This window comes from Labrus bergylta, chromosome 14, assembly GCF_963930695.1.
Source record: "Labrus bergylta chromosome 14, fLabBer1.1, whole genome shotgun sequence".
Classification (NCBI taxonomy): Eukaryota; Metazoa; Chordata; class Actinopteri; order Labriformes; family Labridae; genus Labrus; species Labrus bergylta.
In genome coordinates, this window is record NC_089208.1 from 5,048,957 (window position 1) to 5,074,737 (window position 25,781).

At 39.4% G+C, this 25,781-nt stretch overlaps 1 protein-coding gene across 2 annotated transcripts in view; it reads left to right on the plus strand.

Moving 5' to 3' along the window:
• Positions 1-67: 67 nt before the first annotated feature.
• usp28 (ubiquitin specific peptidase 28) overlaps positions 68-25,781 on the plus strand; it is a 30,275-nt gene continuing 4,561 nt past the window's right edge. The window contains exons 1-24 of one of the 2 annotated variants that reach the window (XM_029278598.2): positions 68-225; positions 3,469-3,543; positions 4,362-4,482; positions 6,190-6,277; positions 8,005-8,167; positions 11,298-11,384; positions 11,589-11,726; positions 12,779-12,849; positions 13,131-13,207; positions 13,301-13,449; positions 13,561-13,688; positions 13,929-14,024; positions 14,101-14,280; positions 14,380-14,588; positions 15,448-15,518; positions 15,801-16,029; positions 17,460-17,795; positions 19,093-19,229; positions 20,699-21,001; positions 21,806-21,901; positions 22,507-22,685; positions 23,261-23,339; positions 24,311-24,390; positions 25,634-25,757. In XM_029278598.2, the coding sequence (XP_029134431.2) occupies positions 181-225; positions 3,469-3,543; positions 4,362-4,482; positions 6,190-6,277; positions 8,005-8,167; positions 11,298-11,384; positions 11,589-11,726; positions 12,779-12,849; positions 13,131-13,207; positions 13,301-13,449; positions 13,561-13,688; positions 13,929-14,024; positions 14,101-14,280; positions 14,380-14,588; positions 15,448-15,518; positions 15,801-16,029; positions 17,460-17,795; positions 19,093-19,229; positions 20,699-21,001; positions 21,806-21,901; positions 22,507-22,685; positions 23,261-23,339; positions 24,311-24,390; positions 25,634-25,757 (3,261 nt within the window). In that variant the 5' untranslated portion in view covers positions 68-180. Of the gene's footprint in view, positions 226-3,465; positions 3,544-4,361; positions 4,483-6,189; positions 6,278-8,004; positions 8,168-11,297; positions 11,385-11,588; positions 11,727-12,778; positions 12,850-13,130; positions 13,208-13,300; positions 13,450-13,560; positions 13,689-13,928; positions 14,025-14,100; positions 14,281-14,379; positions 14,589-15,447; positions 15,519-15,800; positions 16,030-17,459; positions 17,796-19,092; positions 19,230-20,698; positions 21,002-21,805; positions 21,902-22,506; positions 22,686-23,260; positions 23,340-24,310; positions 24,391-25,633; positions 25,758-25,781 lie in introns of both variants that reach the window. The other variant, XM_065963112.1, reaches the window with a different exon arrangement.

Sequence of the window (25,781 nt, forward strand, 5' to 3'; positions counted from 1 at the left end):
CGCTGCCCGGGCGCGCGCGTGCGTTATCGCTCTTGTCCACGCGCATGCCTTGACAGGTGAGCGCGCGCAGCTGCCTGGTCGCTCTCGCGCTTGACGGATGGAGTTGGTTTGACTCGGTGACAGGGCTCACAACATTTTTTGGGGAAAAACGGGAAGAAAAATTCCGTTTTTGTATCTGCAATGAGAGGGGAACAGGCAGGAAATGGAGAAAACTCAACGAACTCGGTGAGCGCAAAGGATGATGGGGAACTCAATTAACATGAAAAGTGACGTGTTTGTTTTTTTATTAACGTTAACACTAACCCCCTCTGTCGCGTGAATACCAAATCTGTACTAAAAAATCACCTATTTCACTTGTTTTGTTGTGTGAACACGGAGTACAAAAACGACAATACCACAGTCGGAATTTACAGAATTTCGATAAACTTCAAACATTTAGAATATTTTGTGCTCGACATATACTGTTAAAGCAATAGATTATTGCTGAGTGTTTATAGATTTTTGTTAGCTCCTCTATTCTAACTGAATGACTGATATCCCTCAATATTTTAAAAAAGGTTATCTCAACCTGATATTGTAACTAAATGCTTATTAATTTAATTTCCATTGACTCACAGTCTAATATTCTTAGTTGTTTCTAACACATGACTTCTCAGCATATTCCATTCAAAGCCTATAGGAAGATAATAATAAAGATATGAAAGATTACATATATTTTTAATTAACTAATTGCAATTTAGGAGAAGTGAATCTCATTATTCTGGAGTGTAAAAATAACCTTTAAATAAGTATTTGCTTTTTACCCATCCACTCATTCCCTATCAGCAGGCCGTAGACAGAACACTGAACCAGGAGTTTAACAATGTTAACGGGGAGGGTTTGTGTTTTGTTTTACATTAATGTCAGAAAATGAAATATTTGCTTCTGGTGTTTTTTTATTTGGCATTGACAAGGGAGGTGTGTGTGTGTGTGTGTGTGTGTGTGTGTGTGTGTGTGTGTGTGTGTGTGTGTGTGTGTGAGGTCGAGAGAGAGAGACACCCAGGGCCTTTGTCGGTCATGTCTGATGGCATGGTGAGTGGAATGATAAACAGAAGCTTGAGCTATCCATGTCAGTAGACTAAAATAGAGGCTGACCAAGGGGGTCTCAGATAGCCCCTGGACTCCATATAAGTCTGGTCAGTGCTGCTATTGGCTTCCTGTGTGTGTGTTTCTTTGTGTGTATGGCCGTGTGTGTTACAGTGATACAGTGACTTGTCCACCTGCTGTTGGGGAAGCAGGCTTAATATAGCGCCTCTCACTCAGTAGGCCCCGTGTTATTTCTTTTAAGCACTTCATGTCTCTGTCTGTGAGGTCAAAACATATGACAGTGTGTTGGAATTTATGGTTGCCAGTCTCAGTGTGGATAACCTGATGTCTGCTGAGGCGGTGCACAATAGCCTTACTACATTAATTTGTTTATTTAACCTTTATTCATCCAGGTTAGTCCAGTTGACATCAGAAATCTATTTTTTAAGGACGACCTGGACAAGAATAGCTCGAACACACATAAAACCACATAAAAACACTCAAAGTCACTCACTCAGTATACATTTCATAACAAGATACTTTTCTGATATAGTCATCATGTTGAGTTTAGAGGAAGCTTATAGTTTATTCAACACGTTGTCCCTGCCAATGATTCATTTAGAAGTTAACATTTTATAGACAACAGACTTTTGATTGAATCTTTAATAAACTGCATGCTAATGGATTAGTTAAACATTATGAGTGAACAATATCATTGGGAAAACATCCTGTACCTTTTGTGCTGCTCACACTTGGAACACATTACTTATTAAAACTCAATACGATGGTTACCATGGGTCAATTTAAAAACATGATTATATCACTGTGCTCATCAGTGTAAATGTTTTGAATTTGTATTTCGTCTTTGTTTATTTTGGTCGTCTATTCGTTTTAATTGACCTCCCGACATCATTGTGAATGAGGGCTTGCCCTCAATAATCTCTCGAGAGTAAGTACAAATTGAATAAATGAATGAGGAAATCCACTTTGTTTTCAGTAAATATTTATAAATAGCTACTCGCAGCTAATTAGCCAAGCTGTGCTGAAAGACTAAATTGTTATCCAATGATAGTTGGGTCTTTGTACTTCCACCTCTAAAGCTCACTTAGTAACACTTGATAATACAAGGCTGAATGATACACAAATATAAAAAAACAAAATGTAATTTTAAATTTTTGCGGTTTTATTGGAGGTTATGGCATTTTTAGGGGTTCTGACAAATTACTTCTTGGAGTGTTCTCCAGTCGTTTGGCAGCTGGTCCTTATATATGTTGCACCAACATTAGATTTGTACACATCCACTTATCAAACTCATATGGTGGGCATTTTTTTAAATGACAAAACTCTCTTTTATTGCTGCTTTTTAAAGCCACTGAATGTAGCTCTGTTTAAGCCATATACTTAACCAGCTGACTGTACATTGACCTCATAGTCATTGGCATGGCAGGCTGGCATTAGGACATTTGTCCTTCAGCTCCAGATTTACCCATGTGGGTCACCAGCTAAAAGTGAGGCCCTGTGTGAGGCATGAAGTATTACCACATCAGCCCCAGTATGTTTCCAACAAATCATTGTGGGCCAAAGTTGACTTCAGGTGTCTCTTGTGGGGAAAAAGTGGGATATTTACCAGAAGAGGTCAAATATGGTTAACGCGGGCTTGATTCAAAGTCTGAAGAAAAAGCGTCCAAAACCAAATCGTTTACACCTGTTACATCGATACTGTTATTCAATTCTACAATTCATTTAGCAGACGCTTTTATCCAAAGCTACGTACATCAAAAGGGAAGTACAACACAAGCAAGGATCTAGAGAGGAGGACACAACGTCAGGAAGTGCAAACCAACAGCTTTAAGTCTGATCGGACACACAGGTGCTGACAGGAAGTGACCAGAGGCAAAGCACAACATTGACAGCTGTTCTTTAGAGCTCTAATCAGCATAGAAACCATCCTAAAATCATCATTATCAAACAATACCATCGCCATTATTATCATCTCAATCATTTAATTATGTGTGTAGGTATTCATGAAAGAGCTGGGTCTTTAGCTTTTTCTTAAAGGTGCAAAGGCACTCTGCAGATTGAATGGAGTTTGGAAGTCTGTTCAAGTTTGAGACTTGTTGTGAAGGTGGGAGGGAGTGTAGACCTGGATTATAGAGTTTAGGTAAAGAGGTGTTTTTGCCGCAGTTTTGTAAGCGAGCAGCAGAGTTTTAAATTTGATGCGAGCAGTAACTGGGAGCCAGACGAGCTCTTTTGGTTAGTACTGATCCCAACATGTAGCCGACTTGTGTTTCATTTTAATCCATTTGTTCAGGCAAATTGGTGGACGACAAATTCTCATCCATCACTAACCAAAAGATAGTGAGGTGTTTTTTTTTACCATTGTCATGTCCTTTCCCTTAGCAGAGTGAAATGCTGATCAACCAGCTGAGGGAGATCACTGGCATCCAGGACCCACAGATTCTCTACAAGGCCATGAGTGTAAGACCTTTTATTATCCCTGGTGATCTGCCAACAGACTAACATTGGTCATATAAATTGTAAATACGGAGAATCATTACATCCACAAGTATTTGGAAAATTGATCTAGAACAAAAACCCAAAGTCTATACAGGTATGCCAGCATACCTGTATTGAGAGGAGAACCAAATCCTTAGTCCTTAGAAATAGTTGTCCATTAAATTTATTAGCCAGAGGAGGATTTCAGAGGGAAGAAGGTGTTTGGGGATCTATACCTTTCAGGCTGATTATGTTGTGAGCATTGACATTAGTTAATTCAATCCTTCCTCTAGAGGACATGATGCATGTCTGAAGAAATGTTTTGGAAGTCAATCACTTTCAAACATGCTGCTAGTTAGCCAAAGCACACATCCTTTACGCTTCTTGAAGAGTAATTAATGTTTAAGGAACACTCTTTGATTACATTAAAGGCTACCTCAGGGTGCCACATGTCCACCCAAGCTCACTGCTTAAGTCTAAAACACAACTGCACACACAGAAACAACCCTTAAGGAGCGCTAATTAAAATGTACCTCATTAAAGTGATGGGAAACAATACAATAAACAGACTATAGCTAAGGGTGTTGCAGACATTATCCAGACCTGTTGTACCAGTTAGACACACTCACAGGTGTTTGATTGATTAAATATTCACTGTTAGTTTTATTTTTATCTGCTTGTGTTTCATATTTTCATCTTATGCTTACTTCTATTGCTTCATCTTTCGCAGAAGTGTATCACTCCGTATTCTGCAGACACTTAACATATCCAGATTATCTGCTCTTATCTTTTCTTTGTAGGCCAGTCAGGGTGACATTGGACATGCTGTTGGACTGCTGACAACCCGGTCTGCAGAGGTTCAGGATCCTGGAGAACCACAACCTTTAGAATCCTCTGCAGAGGCCTGGGAGGGCCAAAAAGGTACACTGGAAAAATTAGACCACGCTCAATTCTTACTGTATTAGTGGAAGTGTAAAATAATAGTCCTATTTGAAAATATATATAAATATCTAATCGCATTGAACTGTAAGTTAATTCTATAAACTGTAAAAAAAAATTAAAAAATTAATAAAAAGGCTTGAAAACAAGGTTTGACAATGCAAATTTCAGGATTAGTGCAGTGCTGAAGGGCAATGAACAGTTATTCTTGATCACTTGGCAACCACTCATGGACTACCTCCAGAGAGTCTTGATTTAGTGTCAAAAGGATTTGCTTACCTGAATTGGAAGCCCTCTGGACTGAATTCGGGCCCTGGACATTTGGATTTAAATTGAATGGACTGTGGCAGGTTAATAAAACCTTGAAGTGAGCATGATGAGGAAATGGGTATTTTTATTTCCTACTTTATTTGCCTTTTTTGGTTTTAATTGTATTGTCTGTTTTGGTTTGTTTTTTGTAGTGGTTGATTTTAGTCCTTTTGGTCTTTGTACATGTCTTCTAACTGTTAAATTGTTTGAAAATTTCAATAAAATTGTTATTGGAAAAAAAAAAACAATGCAAATTTCAAATCTGACCTGTGGCTCCTTTCCCACATGCCAATTCCCACTCTCTTTCTCTCTCTCTCTCTCTCTCTCTCTCTCTCTCTCTCTCTCTCTCTCTCTCTCTCTCTCTCTCTCTCTCTCTCCAGATTTATGACTCCCTCAAATGACCTATCTCTGCAATAAAGGCAAAAAAAAGCCATTAACCATGCATAAGTTCAAACAGAATCTTTGGGACTGTCGACTCAGTTATTCAGAATCAGAATCGGAATCGGGTTTTATTACCAAGTACATTTACACATACAAGGAATTTGACTTGTTGTATCGGTGCTAAACAATTAACAAGGAAATAAAGCAGAACTAGCAACAACTTAAATAGTACAGTATAAGAAGCCATTACAATATATAAAATAGAATTTAAAAATGTTAAAAAAAACACAAAATGTACAAAAGGTGCCATGTAGGAGCTGTGCAGTGGACTATGAGAAAAAAAAATCACAATTCACAATATGAGTTCAGAAAGATGTAGTTTGTAAGGACTGATAAAGAAAGTAGCTTGAAAACTTTTCACTTGTAAGCCCCCATACACATTGCCAAACTAAACTTAAATCCATCCATCCATTTTCTTTACCACTTTTTCCCCGTTGGGGGGGCTGGAGCCAATCCCAGCTGTCATTGGGCGAGAGGCGGGGTTACACCCTGAACTGTTCACCAGTCAATCACAGGGCTGACATATAGAGACAGACAACCAGCCTCACTCACATTCACTATACTTAAAAGTAAGCAATATTTTTCATCTTTCAAAATGGAAATACATTTATAAGTTGCAGTCTTCATCATTTACAGTACACTTCAACAGGCTGACAAGCACTCCCTTTGAGAGCTACTTAGGCCTTTTCTTTTTAGAGTAGTGACCTGTAGCTTTCATTTCTTCAATGCATGTGGCCAAAAATTTCTCCAATGACTCTAATCCTTCTACCAGAGGCTCAGCTTTTTGGCTCAAATTATGTTAATTTTGACAAGAAAAAGAGGAGTTATTTTAAAATGAGTTATGCGGCTTATTTAGCTTCTTATGTTAGTAAAATTGAACTTGACACTGTTTTAGAGCTGTATTATTTAAGCGTGTTTTTTTTTGTTATGTTTCTTCAGACCTCCCTAAAGATGAGCTTCAGGCGGCCATAGAGCTCAGCCTGCAGGAGTCCCACAATGCCCAGGAAGAAGAGAGAGAATTCCACAGGTAACACGGCGCCCTTTTTTAACAGTGCTGAACTGACACAGCTGGCTGTTGTTTTTTAATTTACTGTCGACTTTGACGGAGAATGGTATGAAAATGTAAATGGTGGATTGAGAAGTGTGTGAGCTCTCTGATTTTATAACTAAAATGATAAGATAGATTATTGTACAGGCATTCAGCCATGGTAACTTCAAACAACCTGAGCCGATGCAAAACAGAAACTCCCAAAAGAAAGACAAAAAAAACTCTGAAGGACTCCTTCACACCAGCAGAATCCAAAGAAAGTACAGGAGCACACGGATCACTTGCAGCACATTTATTAGAGTAAAAAGGACTAACTGCGTCGAAACGTGAAGGAGTCCTTTGATTTATTACCGACGTCTTAGGTCCTTCACAGAGAGCCCCGACCTCCATCTGTGGAGGAGCTGAAGCGCAAGAGTTTCCCTCTACAAAGAAAAACTCTTCTTCACCTGTTTCTAAATGTATACAAGTTAATAAATCTAGCTGTCAATGAGAGGTAATAACTCGTTTAAATAGGCAGACAGCTGGTCGGCACTTGACTTCACACATATTTGTAATTTACTGTGTTGATATCCTGTCGGTTCATTAAGTGCTACATCGTATATCAGAGTTTTAAATAATCCTCTGAGGCTTCTAAGTAGTTGACATAAAACATGAGTTGGTGATTAATTGTTTCCTGAAACGCCCTCTTTTTTTCTTCTAGTCCTTTCATGAGGTTGACATTCTTAGAAAAGTTGGAAACATTAGATTAGATTAGATAAACTATATTGTACGTCCCAACAGTGACATAAATCCTCCTTTGACAAGGCTCAAACAACAAACACAACTAACCTTTAAAACACAAAGTACAGATATTAAAAGAGGACTGTTTCAAACAACGGCTGATAAAAAGTGTCTATTTGATTTCGTTCAGGATGGTTGTTTGAAGGATTTTTTTGTGGATGTTTTTCCGGGCCAGAGGTCCTTAACTGTAAGGAGGGGTGAGAGGGGGTGAGAGGGGTCTTCTGTGATCAGGGTGGCTCTCCTGATCACAGAGCGGTCATACAGTTCAGTGAGGGGGAGGTTGAAGGATGAGCCGATTATTTTGCTGGCCTGATTAACTCTGCGGGAGAGTTTTATTTTGTGTTTGCTGGTGAGGGGAGTTGTATCATGTTGAGATATTAAAAGTGAGGATGGATTCATTAAGTGATCGGGAAAGCAGAGTTGAAATGTGTTTGCTGACATGACAGCTTTAGTATCCTCATCAGGTGGAGACGCTGTTGTGCTTTTTTTCCTATAGGCTTACCTTTTCAGAATGCTGTGAAAATGAGTGACAGGTGTCCCAAAGCAGAAAGCGTAGTACAATGTCAACAACAGTTGAATGTAGTCGATACCTTTTTAGTTGTATGACCAAAATCCTGAAAACGAATTGACATGTCTATCAGCTATACTTAGCATTCTGTGTGCTTAACTAGGTTTGTCTCAATCATACTGATTTTCTTGCCAAAACATCACCATGGTAACGTCTTCATTGTAAGCATGGTGCTATCCTGCCGTTAGGATACCAGGTATTAGCTTCTGTTTTATGACTTTAGGGTATTTCCTCTTCAACTTATCATCATCTTATTTTACAATCCACACACAGCACAGGACATTCAAACAAAATAAAAGCTGTGTTTACAGAGTCGTCAGTGTTTTTGCTTTGAAATGAGCGATGTGATGCACCGCAGGGCTCTGGAGGCGAGTGTGGAGGAGAACGCGGCGAGAATGAAGAGGAAGCGATGTGAAGCCCAGAGCGAGATGTGCAGCCCTGCAGACTGGATCCGTCAGGACGACTGGCCCGTGGGCATTCGCAATGTTGGAAACACCTGCTGGTTCAGCGCTGTCATCCAGGTGAGAGGGAGGGAGGGACCGGTTTGGTAATAACTTTTGCGGGTGGAAAAGCGATGGCTGTGCGCTCTGGTGCGATTTGATAAAGCGTTTGTGCACTGAGAATTAAAGTGCTGCACGTGCATGTTGTCTCTATATGATCCACAGTGCTCACATGCTTTTTACTTTATGTTTTATATTTGAGTTTTTTTCCCTTCACTATGAGCATCAAACAGACGAGGCTTACACTCCTACTTTGTCTGGAGACGGAGAAGGGAGGTTGTGAGTACAGGGTTCGATCCATAGCAGACAAAAATATGGGGAATATCATACTTTGAAAAGAGCGTTGGTGACTTCAACAGCAACTTTCTAAAAAGTTGTAAGATTTACAACCCATTGAGCTGCTGCAAGCACTCTCCTTATTGCTAAAAACATTCTATGTGGACCCAGAGCCTTGGGTGTTCACCTTTTCAAAACGTTTCTTCGATCCTGTTTGGCTGAAACATTAAATGTCTCTCTCACTTTGCCGTACAAACATTTTTATACTTGGAATTTCTCTTCCAAGATTTCTAACTCTAGTCCATCAGAAGAGCCGCACCATGTGTGCAGTCAGCAAATGTTCGTTCTGCTTCTTTTTTTTTTGTTTAACAATTTTTATTGGGTTTTCAATTAGCAACATCAATGTACATTTGTTTGCAACATACACTGCAAATATACATTTGCACATGTTTAGCACAATGGAATGGATATTGTCTAAAGTATACTTGAACTCCTTCCCTCATCATTCCCTCCCAACCCAGCCTTCCCACCACCCAAGTGCCCCCTCATGTCCAGATGTTACACGATAAATATTGCATTATTGTTATTAAAATTAATAACATAGATATGCAAACAGACAAAATGTAAAGCAATATATGTAAAACATAAAATAATAAATCAATTTTAAAAAGGGTCAGATAAAATAAACAGAAGAAAGGAAGGAAAAAAGGAAATTAGTTAGAGAAATAATAGTGATGCAATTAATTAAATAAATAAATAAATAGGAGAAAGGGGGGGAGTCACCTCTGTTCGACCTCAACGTTGTTATTCATCCTTATCCAGTGGTACCTGTAAGCTCTCATAATACTCTAAAAAAGGGGTCCAAATCATCCTGGAATCTTGTAGTGATCCTTTTAAGGTATATCATATTTTTTCAAGTTTCAGGAAGTGCATAATGTCCTTGATCTATCTGTTAAAGGTGGGGGGTGTTTGCTGTTTCCAGGCGAGAAGGATGAGTTCATTCTGCTTCTAACCCTGTAATATAATTTCATTTTTGTTCAGAGAGTAACTGTGGTTTTATTATTTGCCATCTTGTGTCTTTCCTGTGAGCGTGTTCAGAAGTATTTCCCCCATGTGTTGAGAAACTCCGAGACTGCAGACAGACCTCCCCTCAGTGTCACTTCTCATCAGCTCTGTACCATCCTAGTTTTATTAGAAGCTTCGGGAATATAAAACAAATCATGGGCATACGTTTCTCTGAGCTCCAAATTCTGTTACGCTTACATCCAGGACTGAATTGAGTCGGGACTATCAGGTGGCTCGGCAGAAACCAGAGCCCTCGTTGAGACGCACAGACTGCGTAGATAATTAAATAGCAGTGATGTGATGATGGAGCGAGCGGTGATCTACTTCTGAGTCTGAAATGGACAGAGACGGGACGGTGATGCGCCGCCTCCTATACATCGATACTGAAGTCAAACCCCCCAAAAGGATGGTGGATGTGATTTGGGGATAAAAATGGGGAGTAGAGGAAGTGTTGTTTGAACATACTGTGTTTAAGTTAAAGCATTTTGCTTGTTTTTTTTTTCTTTTCTAGTGTTTGTTATTGTTTGTATTTGAACTGATTGGTTTAGATCAAACAGAGCCTGACTCCCGATAAAGCATTCCCCCCTCAAAAAGTAATTATGCTATCAGATCCGGGCTGAGTGACCACACGAGTCAGTCGTCGGCTCATATTCCCTTTATTATCCTTTGTGGTTTTAAATTACAGTAAAACCGAGATAAGCTGTAATTGAATTTCCTACTCGTGTGGAAATATAGATCAAGATATTCATAAGTGCTCCGAGGCTCAGTCACTCACACCAGACTAAACGAGTGGCTTTAATGTGTTTAGGGAAAAACAAGTATCTCATGACAAAGTGGACTATGAGCTGTAAAATGATGTTTAAACAAATAAAAAAAACATTCTTTGAAACATATTTCTCACGACATTATCATCTTACTTGTTTTATTCCAGAAGATATAGGAAATCAATTTTCATTTTTAACTTCTTATCTAGAGCTTAATTAACATCTTAATAACTTGTAATGTGCATAATAAACCTCTTCACATGAAACAGTGCTCCCCCAGCTATTCTTTCAGGATCCTCAATGTTACAGCCAAATATTACACTAATTATAATTCAAATTTTGACGAATGAAACATGAAGGCTAAAGGTCATTCTTAACTCTTCTCTCTGTTCACTTGACTGAAGAGGCTGTATTTATTTTAGGCAGAAAAGTTTCAACACCAGCTTTTTGTGTTAGGCTCCTTAAAAGTTAATCAATTGTGCAAGAGAGTAGGGTTTACTTATAATATAGAACATGACGTTTTTTGATATTCTCAACTTGTGAAATCTTGCGGGCATGCTGCATCTTTTCTGTTTGTTCATTTTTTTTATTCATGCAAAGAAATCCTGCCTTCACTGTCTGCCTTTTTGCATCAAGTTAATTTAATTCATTTAAAGACCAAGATGGGAGTCAAACCCATCTGTTAAGTTTTTTTTTTTATTGATAGAAAGCATTCATAGAAATCCACAAAAAATAAGATTACAGATGAATGAACGCCTCCTACACACTCATAGAAGTTCATGACAAGGTGAAGGAGGTCCTAATCTTGCAGCAGCAAAGCAGACAAGTTGTTTTTGTTGATTTAAATACCTACTATTTGCTGATTGCTCTTTTATTGTGTCAAAGAAATAAAGAATGTGATGAAAAAAATAGCGTACTAAATGATATTAGCGTGAGGAACAGCATTCTGTTTCGTTAAATGACTAAAGTGTATTTCGCATTTGGCGGTCAACTGACCTTTACCTTAAGGCGGCATTAAAGGTCTCTTTATGTTTTTCTCGTTACAGTCACTTTTTCACCTGCCTGTGTTCAGGAGGCTGGTTCTCAACTACCATCTGTCTGAGCGAATCCTGGAGAAGTGTAAGAGCCATTCTGTGAGTAAACTCCTGATGCGCAAAGTAAACAAAAGCGCTCATCTAATTCATACTTTTAATTCACACCATTACATTTTTCTAAATGTATGGTGTTTTGCACATTATGGAGTGAGGTTGTCAGGTCCTTTCTGTGAATATAAACTCAAAAGCCCCGATGAGATGTTTTGGAGAGGGTACAGTTTGACTCTGAGTTTGTCTGAACAGGACAAGAGGAACATAGCTTTCATGCAGGAGCTGCGCTGTCTGTTTGCCCTCATGGTGGGCTCCACTCGCAGGTTTGTGGATCCCTCTGCAGCCGTGGAGTTACTGCGAGACGCCTTCAGGACCAGTGAGGCCCAACAGGTACAAGCATGTTTGTGTCATGAAAGAGAAACCTGGATTTTAAGGAACTGCTCTGAGTGCAGGGTCCCGTGTAGTTGGATCCAGTTTCAAGAGGAAGCACGTTATGAAATCAAGTTGCTCTGGCTTTTAATGTTCACCAAAAAGAGGTGAATTTTAGTTTACATCATGTGTTTTATAGCTTTCAAACAAAAAAAAGACTGAACAAGGATCCACTGCTCGATGAATCTGGTGTTAGATAATCTCCAGCTGTGCGGTGTTTGAGGCTCAGCCGTTCAGATTGCTTCTGCTGCATCTGGGAAGTCCGTCTTCTCAGATCAAACACCCCTCTTTAGCATCTTGTTTCAGATCTTATTAATGCAACATTTCAGGGTACACACAACCTGCTGTATGGCCACTTCCTTTGTCCTTTTACTTGTGGATGTTTATTTTATTAACAAAGAAACTGCATGGAAATACAGATCAAGTAAAGTCTCACCACTGTGTCTCTTTTTGAGTCTTTTCTCTGCTCTCTCTCTCTCTCTCTCTCTTCCTCTTCCTGTCTTGCTCATTTTCTAACAAGGCGATAAAGATTTTATTTCTGTTATAGGAGAATAAATAGAGAGTGAGATCGATTGTGCCTGTACCTAAACATGCAGCATCAGTAAACCCTCAAAGAGACCGCCTCGTGTAAAGGGAGACTGTGTGAAAAAGCATCTTCTAAAATGCTCACTCATTGGGTGTGAAGAGTGCATTAATTTAGGCCAGGTTTGCCCATTGATTCCATAGAATAACATGTAATGTACTTTTAACCATATCAGGAGATTAAGTTTGCTCTGTTGTCATGGAAACACTGTAGCTCAGGTGTAAAAAGAAAATGTCCTATTTGTGGATGAGATTGGTTTGAAACCTTTGGGGAAATTAACCTTTGATTGAGATTTTTTTTAACTACTTCCAAGATAAAGAGTTGGCGACATATTGATTCTTTGAACATGCATCTGTTCTTTAGTATTACTATAACAACATCACATTCTTATTAAGAATCAATACATGGACATTTTCTTTCTTCTTTTTAGGATGTCAGTGAGTTTTCTCACAAACTTCTCGACTGGTTAGAGGATGCATTTCAGCTGGCTGCCAAAGGAAAGTAAGTGACAAATTCAAGTCACCCTCACAGTTTACTATTCTATCTTTAATTAACCCTCTTCAGACTGCTTTTTCTCAAAATTCCCAAAACTAAGCTCAGCCGTGATCACATCTTTGAACATTCATATTGATTCCCTGACGGCATAATACTGGTGTCCAAGTCTGTGAATTCACATTTTCAGAAAGAAAGCGAAACGTCACCGGAGCCTAAATGTTGCGGCTTGAAACAGGTGTCTGAATAGAACAATTGTTCATGATAAATATGTCGTGGTTTCCTCTTAGCAACGCAGAAGACAAACAACGTAACCCCATGGTTCAGCTTTTCTACGGGACCTTTGTGACAGAAAGAAGACATGAAGGTATGAAACACACAAGAGTATGTTTTTTTTAATGATGAAGATAAAAGTGATTTCTGGTCTCACTCTCGTCACACCTGTGGTACTCTGTTTTAGGTAAGACTCTGTGTAACATCGAGCAGTTCGGCCAGTACCCTCTGCAGGTCAACGGCTTCAACAACCTGGACGAATGCCTCGAAGGAGCGATGGTAGAGAAGGAGATCGAGTCGGTGCATTCAGAACACAGCGTCACTTCTGGACGAGAGGTGAACCGTTTTATCAACTCACCACTTACGTACAGAAATAGAATATTTGTATTTCAGTGTTTCTGCAGTTTGATGCTTTGCAGAGATAATAGTGTTTTGTTTTCTTTGCAGAGGTGGTTCAAAAAGTTACCACCGGTGTTGACATTTGAACTGTCGAGGTTCGAATTCAACACTCAGCTCGGCCGTCCTGAAAAGATTCACAAGAAGCTGGAGTTCCCTCAAATTGTTTATATGGACAGGTGAGCTTTGTGCAGATAACACAGCTTTGACATGACTCCCTCATTTAGCTTTACCTGCTTCAAAACATTCAGCTTTCTGTAAGGGACACCATGTGCTGTACACAATTTCACACAAACTTTTGCCATCAGAAGAGCAAAGTGCACCATAATTGTTGATTATAAATTGTTGTGTTGTGTGTATTTTATTTGTTTTCATGGATCCCTACACATACTGATCAATATTGTTAAATGTTTGTACAGATATCTTCACAAAAACATACAGGAGACCCATGAGCGGAGATGTGAGGTAAAAAAGCTCAAGGAACAGCTTGCAGCCCTTCAACAGAAACTCGAGTGGTACGTTTCCTTTCAAAAGACAAAACAGGTAGAATATTTCAAACGTGTACTGATCGTGTCCTGTGTTTATTCACAGCTACAAAAACTACGGCTCAGGACCTACCAAGTATCCTCTGGCTGACGTGCTGCAGTTTGTTCTGGAGTTTGCCACCACCAAGCCTACAAGTGTTTCCCCAGCTGAAGACCTCAGACCGACTTCTCCTTCACCAACTCCTGCAAGCCACCCGCTCAGTGACCCCGCCTCCAAAGATAGCAGGTAGAGTGCAAAAGAAGAGACAAGCACTCGTTTACAGACTGAAGTTTCTTCAATGCAAACCTTACAGCCGGTCTCTGCTTCTTTTCCTGCTTCCTTCAGTGAACCTGAAGACACAGAGTCAGCCGAGGGACTGGTTTCCGGTGTTTCCAGTTGCCAGCGGACTCCCATATACAAGCCCTTCACCCAGTGCAGACACCCCATTGACTGCCCGCCACACCCGGCCCCTCACAGCGTCACAGAAGAAGAGCTGCACTTTGTAAAGACCTGCCTACAGCGTTGGAGGACTGAAGTAGAGAACGACATAAACGGTAAGACAAATAATAAGAATACACACTGACATTGTTTTAACACAATAATCAACATATTTATAGTGAGAGTCAAATAAAGTAAGCCTCATTTGTAACAGGAAGTTCATTCTCTTTTTTTTCAATTCTCCTCTCCAGTCATTTCCATTTCTCTTTTCGGACGATCAAATGTTGATTTTCCTGGGTTGGTTTTGCATATTTTGCTCTGTAATTTGGATCTTTATCTGCTAAATGCTGCAATATGTTCATTAGTTTGTTGGTCATTTTGACCATTATTTGAAGTAGTATAGCTGCCTGTCCTGGCTGGAAAGGTTGATAAGCTGTAAAACCCAAATGATGAGCTGAAAGACACAGGCAATTGCAGCTCAAGTAAAGGACAATTTTGTCTGCCGCTTTTCGCTTCATGGTGCGTTCTAATTCATAACTCCTTCGTGCGAACGCGAGGTGAGTGGGGTTGGAGGTGTGTCGCTGGAGGAGAGCGGAGGCTTCAGGATAGCGGAGGTGTAACCAAACAGCAGTTTGTTTTGGTTTCATGCTGGTGCTCATCTACTGGATCAAAAAGGTTGCACGTTCTTCCTTTAAGGAATACAAAGAAGACTGACAGAGCTGCTTAACTGTTTGAAAAATGGCCATATATGCCTGTGTCTCCCTTGGACTCATGCCTGTCATATTTTGTTCTACTGTATTTCTCTGACTTGAATACTAACTGGCGACCTTACTTTCCCTCGCTTTGTTATTATTGAGTCGTGATAACTAAACAGTAAGTGTAAAAATAAATGAGAAATGAATTTCCTCTCTGCTGCAGCTGTTCTATATTAATCCGTTTTCCTTCTTGGGGATTTTCATTTTGTTTGTGTTGTAGAGCTCAAGGCCAGTATTGACAAGCTCACTCAGATGCTGGAGGGCATGTACTCAGACAACAACCTCTGCCAGGTGAGACTTGCACTCACACGATTCACTCTGACAAACAGCAAATTCAATTACATGTTTAACATCTACAGCTGCAGAAGTGGCATCGACTTGAGAGAAGATGAAACTCATTGATGACTGCAGGGAATCCAAAAATAATCCAATGTAAAGTAGAGCAGTAGAATACAAATAGGAGCAGATCAGAGGAATATTTTCCTGCAGGGATTTAAAGTTGACTTCAAAATCTTGAAAAAACAAAATTGTAGTGATTGAGTGTTTTATATGGTGGGTCTTTTCTTTGTTCAGGTACCCTACAGACTCCATGCAGTGCTGGTCCATGAAGGCCAGGCGTCAGCAGGTCATTACTGGGCCTACATCTACGACCACGCCAACCAGCGCTGGATGAAGTACAACGACATAAGCATCACTGAGTCATCGTGGGAGGAGCTAGAGAGAGACTCGTTCGGGGGGATGACCAACGCCAGTGCCTACTGTCTGATGTACATCAACGACCGGCTACCACAACTTATCACAGGTACACACATGTGTGTTTTTAGTTAGTCACTTGGGATTCGATGAAGGTGAAAATAGATCATTATAACTTAATGTAAACATTTTTCTGCCGATTGAAGGATTCTCAGAATTCCATCATTAAGCTGTTGACAAATGCCAGCCATAGTTCTGTGCGATACCAGTCATCCTTGTGGCGACACTGGTGCAGTTGTCTTTTATAATATTGGTGATGTTTTGTCTGTCTGTATGTGTTTTTACCCTGTGTTTTTATTTTGCTTGTTTCTTTTATTTTAATTTTTAATTTTTTTAATTTTTAATTTTTTAATTTTTTAATTTTTTAATTTTTAATTTTTTAATTTTTAATTTTTTTTAATGTTTTCTAATGTTTTCTGACAATAAAGATGATGATGATGATGATGATAAGTAAAGAAAAATATTACTAAAAAAGCCATCTATACACATACACACTGCAGGTACGTCTGGACTCCAGCAACAGGAAGTGTAAAATAGTGACAGTAGTGTCCGCAGCAGAAACTCAATGCTACATTACGTATCAGGAAGAGCTGCCGTGATCCCTGTTGGATCATGCATGAGAAGTACTTGGTATCTTTTGGTTGAAATTATTATAATATTGCTGATGCAGTAGCTCAACACACATGCACCAATCTATCTGCATATATCTCTTCTTGTTTTGGTGCAGCCTACATGATGTTCTTCTTCTTTTTGAAGGTAGTAACATATTAGCTTACAGTATGGTAACGAGTATATCATTTAAATAGTATATTCTTATCTAGTCTGTAGTTTAGTTTATTTGTTTATTTGAATCAGGGACAGTGTACAAAATAAAATTAGGTTCAGAAGAGGAAAGAAGCTTTGTACCAGATTTAGCTGCACAGCTCATTTCCGTCTGTTGATGGGCTGATGGTGGTGACGGTGAACTTGATGTTGAGAAGGAGGTTATTTCATAATATTAAAAACTTAAACAGTAACAGTACAGTACTCTATTTTAAACATGATTTAAATCTATATACAAACAGTACAAATGAAATATTCATGCCTCTGTGTGACTAACTGATCATGTCTGTATAATTCATTTCTAACACCTGTCAACGCTGACACCAGGTTGGGTTCTGTTAAACAAATGACAGATAGCTGACAGATAAAAAGAGCCTGAGTCATCATTTCCTGTACAATGTTTTACAGTGAGTAGAGAGTCAGACATTTTATTTTGTTAGATATAAAATTTGTGCATGTACGGAGCAGGATCTGCTAAGAGTAGAGGACTACTTCTCATCACCGGCTCAGATGATAATCACAAAATCATGACTGCTTGAATTACCACGGAAAAGAAAAAAAAAATTAAAACAACAAATGAACTTTAATGTTCAGTACAAAAGGTCAGTATTTTATTTTATTCAGTCTTTGAACTCACAATAACCTTCATCCTCGCAGACGACACAGATGATGAGACAGGCCAGGCGCTGCACGGCATGGACTCGCTGCCCTCCGTCCTCAGGCGCTACGTCCATGAAGATAACCGCTGGTTCCAGCAGGAGCTCAGCGAATGGGAGGAGCAGTTCTGTCAGACCGCCGCCCCACAGGGAGAGTCCACCGCCTCTGCAGAGCCCCCGAACTCAGATCCAGAAAATGTACAACAAACACCAGTGGAGCCAGCGCCCCAGTCAGGACCCTCCGCTGAAGAGCTGGATCAGGGTGACGGCTCAGAACAGCAACCAGACCCAGACCCGGAGGAGGATCCTGAGCCTGAGTCTAGAGAGAACCCTGAAGGTTTGTTGTGGTGACAAGAGAAATGAGACTGTGGAAAAAGTTTTTATGAGCTTTAAAAACCCCCATTGTTAATTATGTGTCGAGAACTGCACGGTCATCAATTCAGAAAAATGCAAAGGCACAAAAACATGTAGTAAACACAAACTGAATTAGCACTATGAATTTAAGTCAATTCTGCTCATTTGTAAGCTACGGAAGCCCTCAGCGGACATAAATCCAAACTTTACATTTTAACTCTGTAATGCACTTTGGATGACCTCGTTGGTTTTAAATGTGCTGTTTAAATAAACTTGACACAACATGACATTTGACTTAATTTTCCAGAGATAACAAGTAAATCTTGATCTTATTTATCTCATTGTCTTGGGATAACAACGCTGGTTTTCCCATGATAAAAAGTTTATTTCTCCAGAAAACGACTGAAATGTACCTGTTACCACATCAAAACTGAGGAAAAATCAAATGCATGGATCAGTGTCCTCTCAGGGCTTCCGTAGTAGGCTAAAATAATGGTCACCTTTTTGGAGATCACAAATTTAACAGTCTGAAGATTATCAAGTATAAATGCATCGTTAATTAGATTATCGATTTTTAACAAATTGAAGAGATAATCTAGCAAAATGATAGACCATACATTATAAAATATGGATGTAATCTCAGTGATGTCACCCGTCGGTTTCTGAAGTGCAGTTTTGAAGCCTAAAGAAGGCGGCTGCCATTTTGAATCGCTTTCTCAACCAAGAACAGGCAAAGAGGTGAAGCTGAATGGGAGTTAAGCTTCCTGAAAAGCCGCTACAACAAGCCTGCTTGCAGTAAATATCAGTCACGCCCTGAATTATTTATAACTTTTATCCTTCATAAAATCAAAGCAGATGAATTATAAGAAAGAAATCACCACCTGTACAGCATGTGCTGATTAAGACATGAGATATTCAGGCAAAAAAAATGCACGAGCTGGGAAAATGTTATTACTTTTTTTTTTATATTGATTTTAATCTGAACTATTCAGGGGCTGAGTCAATTACAGCGTACAGATATACAATGAAAATTGTATTCGTGTCTGCTGTCAAATTGGACATTTTGATACAGGGTGGACCTCCAGGTGTTGTTCAGCCAACCTAAAGCGGACACTCTGGGAACATCAGCTTTTTGCACCTCCACTTTTCTTAATTTTCAAGAACCCGAGGTTGCCTCTTGTACATGACCCACAAGTGGAATTATGTAACTACCAAACTGTACTTTTTATATGACCATTATATGTTCTCATAGCTTCTCTCCTCGCTTTGTTTAACTCCAGAAGAATCAGAGTCAACACCTCCACCACCATCACAGACCCCTGGCTGCCTGTCAGACGACACCAGCAGCACAGCGGTCACCGACACCCTGGGCCCCCGCCAGAGCTCCAACACAGCTGAGAAAGAGCTTCAGAGTCAGGTGGGAAACCCCCCCCCTGTTCCCCCCTATCTCTGCAAAATGGGTCAGAAATTCTAAGCCACAAATAAAGTGTGTACTTCTGGGTCAAGGATCTGATGTCTCCACTTAGCAAAGAGGTGGAGATGCGGGCTTGATGTCAGGCAGGTTGTACAGATAAAGTAAAGGTCAGGAGTAGTTACTGCCCTCATCTGATTTGTTTGACAGTCAGCAGCTTGTATCATGTTCTGTCACTGAATCATTTTGATTATTTTGTTGTGGTCAAAATATTAAAAACAAACCAACAAGTCCTCAGTGAAAGCCTGAACAGTGATCATAGAACCGGAAACTTTTTACAAGCTTCATAATAATGAGTTTTATTTTAGGCTTTCCAGTAAAGGCTTTAAATAAACTGGTTACTTAGTAAAGGAACGTTAATGTGGGCCAACACAGCGTTTCTCCTGACCCACCTCACAAAATAAGACCAACCTTTCACTGGATACAAATAGACGATTTGAAATTCACACGCTCCCCGAGCTCATTGGAGTGGAGGAGGGGGGCGGGGTTTGTGTTGTGTTTAAAGTTAAGATAGAAACAGACATTTTCATAATTATATATTCCCTTCTCTCCACAGGTTTTAAGAACTTGTTCAGATGTGCATGTTTTGCTTCGAGGCACACTGTGTAAATCCTGTTATAGACTTTCTATGTGTGCAGGATTTAAACGATGGAGGTCCAGCCGAGCTTGTTAATTTAAGAAAAGAAATGCATTCATGAAGCTGCTCTTTCCCTGATATCTTACAGACTGGATCTTCTGCATGTCTGAGAGCAGAGAAACCCACACTAGACAAGAAGAAAAACACTCCATTCTGCAACTGAAAACATGCATTATTAAAAACAAAACAAAATATCTTACTGTATGTAATAGAATAGAATAAATCTTTATTGTCCCCCAGAGGAGGACATTTGACAGTTACATAAAACAGCAAACAAACATTCAGGCGGTCAATAACACAGACAACACGGCAGCTAGGTCCACACATTAAAAACATTTCGTATCATGTTTCAGATCAGTCATGTTGTGACTTTAAGGATGTTTACTGCACTCGGGATAAATCAAGTCTCAGTTGTCAATTTTTGTTGTATCCATCTTATTTTAGCTCCCCTTCTCTGCCTCAGCTTTTTTATTTTCACTCTTTTAATCTGATCATAATTCAGCGTACACAAACAGTGACCCACATAACACGTGTTGTTCTGTTTGGGATCAGCACTGATGGTTCCAGGTCAGGTATTAAATATAAGACCTCAAATTAGAAACACTAATATGACCGTCAAAAATGTGTACATGAACATGTTGAAGCCCCTGACCAGTTCTCAGGTCCTAGGATCCAGGGGGGACTGGATGTGGTACAAGGCCCTTAAAAACCCTTAAGAGGATCGTGGATGTTGATACTGGATACTGAACGTGCATCTTGTTCAATCTTTCTCTGTCAGACTCCTGGTCCTGAAGCAGAGCTCAACAACCAGCCATCATCTGACCCCCATGAGAAGAAAGACGAGTCACAGGGGTCAGACCCCGGCGTAAGAGCTGAAGGCGAGCCAGAAGCTTCTGGAAAAACCCCAGAGCATGAAGAAAAGCAGGAGGAAGAGCAGCAGCAGCAGCAGGAGGAGGAGGAGGCAGAGGAGGAGGTCCCGTCGGTGAGACAGAGACAGGCTGAGAACGAGGTCTCAGAGGTGGAGATCCCAAACGTGGGCAGGATCATGGTGAGAGCTGACGCTGATGGATACAATGAGGAGGTGAGTATGTGTCAGTGTGATAATAATTCAGTGTCTGATAGAGCATAGTCGCACCTGCACACTTTTAAAGTCAGTGCCCAAACAGTTTGATGATGAACTGATGTCAAACAAACCTCAGCTGCTACTAACGGTTTTAACTTTACTTAATTTATTTTTAGTCTGATGTAAAAGCTTTGACTTCACCTGATTGATGAATAGTTCATCATCGATTCAGAGTTAAGCCAAAGTAATCCCCAACCTCTTCTCAGCTTGACCTATAAAGTAAAGAAATCATGATTGATTTCTGTTTGGATTCTCTGCTGATCCTTCACTGATTTTTAAAACACGTTCAAATATTTCTCTTTTTGGGATAAAATGAAATGTTCTAACTTTTAGGAACTTTCTCACCACTGACACAGCCCCAGGGTTCAGCTTTAAACTGCTCTAGAAAAAGCTCTCACATTGTTGTCACACAAATGCAGATGGATTTTTTTAACCATGTCTTGGAGATATCCAGTGTTTAATTGTTTCTTTTTTTATATAGTTTTTGGGCTTTGATTGTCTTTATTGAGAGGACAGGACAGTGAAAATGGTTGTAAACTGTGATGAGACGGTGGGGTTGACATGCGTTAAATGGCCGACGGAGGGAATCAAACCCAAAACCCCCGCTTTGAGGGCTGTAGCCTTTTGACCTAGGACATGAGCTTTAACCACTGAGCTAAACCGGCACTTTTCTTTCATCTTTTTAACATGGTTGTCACTGACCTGTTTGCTGACGTTATTGTTTTTATCACTGACTGATGTTTTGTTCACTATGTTTTCTAGATGATGCTGACTCCGGCCATGCAGGGCGTCATTCTAGCCATCGCCAAGGCCAGACAGATATTTGATAAGGAAGGACCAGAGGCCGGCCTCATCAAGGTACGAGATTTAAAGATATTCTCACCTTGATCAAAATGTCTAAATAATGTTTACTGGAATATTTTGACCAACATCAAATCTTTTCTCTGCCAGTTCCTCAACTGACCCTTAAAAGTGTTTCAAGAGACATTTTAGCTTGAAATCAATCTTTGAAGGGATCCTTTATTCATCATTTACTAAATAAACAAATACTAGCGTGAGCACAGGAAATGCACAGGGCGTCCGGTTAATTTCAAAATAAAACCAAATGTTCAGACTCACGATCGTATTTATCAACACAACGTCAAAACAGGCACCGAATGAACAACAAATAATCCTCAGAAAGACAAAACAACATGTTGTTTACATATTTTTATCACAATTCCCAACGCACACAGACTAAGTGAAAGGTAGGCAGGCAGAAAATGTCACCTTTAATTTCTTAACTCTATTAAAAACACTTTCACCCAAACTCTTGTAACACACTCTGTGTGCGTCATTGTGAGGTCAAACACTGCAAGGCTGCATCAAATGAAAAATATCTATTTCCCACTTTGCCAACGATTAGCATATCTTTCAAACTGAGATGTAATTAAAGTGTGAGAGATTTCGCTGTGTTCCCTCAGGCCTTCCACGAGGAGTACTCCCGCTTGTATGAACTCTCCCAGGAGGAGACCTCGCCCCAGGATGACCCTCGTCTGCATCACTCTCTGGTCTACTTCTTCCAGAACAAGGCCCCCAAACGAGTGATTGAGAGGACGCTGCTGGAACAGTTTACTGACCGCAACCTGAGCTTTGATGAGAGGTGAACACGGATACCAGACACATGGTCCCAAACATTACATTTCACATAATCTGTATTAACATATAGCGGTCAGAATCACAAGATGAAACTGACTGAAGAAAATGGATCACAAACCTAAGATCAAGGAGGAAACTGTTCAACATATCACATTAAAACAAGTTGTGATTCTTAAAGAGTTTCTGTATTAATGGACAATTTGAACAAAAAGCTGAAATATTGTAGTTCAAACCTGACAGGAAAGAAGACGGTTTAGTGCAGAAGCGCTTAGTGAAACATGCAGCGTGCCTATAATGCCATCTAGTGTCCAAAGTAGAGAACTGCAGCATAGTCTGAGTTTTTCAGTTCCAATCAAATTCAACATTTTATAGGTCACATACACAATGAAAGTCAAATACTCAGTGAAATGCTTTTGGTTCATGTCCAGTCACTTAAATATACAATTTTATTTACATTAAATACAATTTTAAATACAAAAAAAAACAGGAGAGCGAAGAACAAATGTGTATCGTATATAATCATAAATTAATCCGGTTTTATATAAAAAAATAAACATTGTGTTCGTTCTGTACGTGCAGGGCCATCAGCATCATGAGAGAAGCAAGAACCAAGCTGCGCCTCATCAAGCCCGAGGACATGGACATGGATGAATACTTGGTACAGTATGATTAACGGGCTTATCTCATTCTTAATGAATTTATTGTCAGGAGAATTCTGTTTGTGATATTAATAAACACAACTAACATCAGTGTAGTCAAACCTCAAATGCCTCATGCCTCTCAGTCATAGAAATATAAAAGCTAGAAAAATAGAATAAGTGAGCCTCACTTTTACATTTGATTACACGTTTCTTTCCTCAAATTAAGAAATTGTGTTTCATGTAAAATCAATTCTACTGCGTAAACGTTTTGCTGTTTTCTCAGCATACGTAGTCCCCAGCTGAAAATGTTCTCCGATAAATCCACTGTTTACTCTTCTGCTCTGTATCATTTGGAAAGTGATGAGCCTTTTATTTTTAGAGAAACTAACCTTTTTCAATCAGAATCAAAATCGATTTTTATTGCCAAGTACATTTACAATTATAAGGAATTAAGATTAAAATGAACAAGCAATTACAAATATATATATATTATAGAGTATAACAATATAAAAAGACAAAATGTACAGAAGGTACAATTGACAGTGAGAAAAACTCCCAGCATATATAAATCTACTCACAGAGTGCATGTACACAGAAAATATTAAGTCCAGTGAGCGTTAATGTAACGCATCAGGAGGAGGAAGTTAACTTGCTAGATTGAGAAAACAGGAAAGTGTTGACAGTGTTGAAGAATGTAATTGGTTAATTGTCTTTTTCATTAAATTTGCTGTCAATACAAATACAGAAACTTGAACGCAATGAGAGAAGAACATAACAAAGAGTCTCACCTGCACACCTCTCAGTTCAAAAAGACATCTACTGAAGAATCGCACCTGTCGTCTCTGACACCATGAAGCTGCTACTTCTGTAGAGACAGAAACATAAACAGCAGCTGCAGCTCTGTTTACTGATCAAACAAGAAACATCCAGCAGAAACAAGCAGATGATCTGATCGTTGGTCGTCCTGTCTTCTCTCTCTCTCTTGCAGCAGTGGCACGATGACTACAGGCTCTACAGAACAGTTTTTGTCTACTTGCTGACTGGCCTGGAGCAATACCAACACGGGAAGTAAGTTTACAATATTTACAACCAAACAACCGGTCCTGTCACTCCTGAGACGTGTTCAGCATGTTACTGAAAATACTCATTTTAACTTAAATACTAATAATAACTAATGAGTTACTAGTTACCTCAAATAGTAAGCTCCTAAAGATCAAGCATGTTTCTTAACAAAGGTCTTCACAAAGAGTTTTAAAATAATGAAAAGATTAAATACAATAAACTAAAAAATAAAATGATACATTAACAATGTACACTGAGATAAATGACTTTTATGAGGTTGTGTTCCTAAAAACCTTGGACATATTTTTTAACTTAAGCTCTGACCTTTCAGAAAAGTTACAAAAATCCTATTGCACATACAGAGAAACCAACGATCCTCTTAGAATCATGACCACAGAACATGAGGACTGATCTTTTTACTGTGTGCTAGAGAAGAAAAGCAGGAATTAAACGTTTACATCAATACTGTTCAGCTGGTCCTATCAGAAATAGATGGAAATATAAAGTCCTTAGTGCAAAAATATATATTTTAATTCTCCATTGCCTCTTTTACTTATTACCATTTTGACAGTATGTGTTGTGTTACTGCATTCTGCCCCTTTAAATATTACAATGAGAGCGGTAACTAGTGCATTGTAATCTGTTCATCGGAGTAACACTCCAGGCCGATACTGATACCGATATATCAGTCAATATCGTTCTTAGATCTATCTTCGATGTTTAGAGATGGATAGATAGATATAGATATACACACACAGTTATGCCGTTGATAGGCTAATATCAGCCGATATCATCAACAGGCAGAGAAATCAGTCGAGCAATAAGTATGATTCCTGTGCATGTAAACAATCAAATTTTGGTTTCAAAACCTTTTCAAACAATCTTAAATATTGTTAGACACAAGTAAACTGTGGCATGTTAACGCCACACAGATCCAGGTTTCTGACCTTTTCATGATGTTGAAGAAAAAAAGTGACTGAGTCGGTGACAAAAGAAACGACTGCTACAGATAACTAGAAATCTGGATAATGTCGTCATCATGTACACTGGGATGTTAATAACCAGGTTTCTCAAGTTCCATGTGAGTATCATATATATAAATACACCTGGATTATTCAAAAGCAGGACACTAATGAGCATAAAAAACTCTCAATGATGAGTTCAGTTATCCAGACTTACTGATTGGCTAGTTGTGGGATTGCTTTAAAGATCAGCATGATGACTGTTTGCTGGTGTGTCTGTGCTGCAGGATGAGGGAAGCGCTGACTTACCTGGCTCATGCGTATGATACGAACGCCACCCTGCTGAAGAACGGAGAGAAGCGTGGCATGGACAAGTCTCTCATTGCAGTGTACAGGAGGAAATGCCTCACAGTGAGTACACGAGCTCGAGCAGAA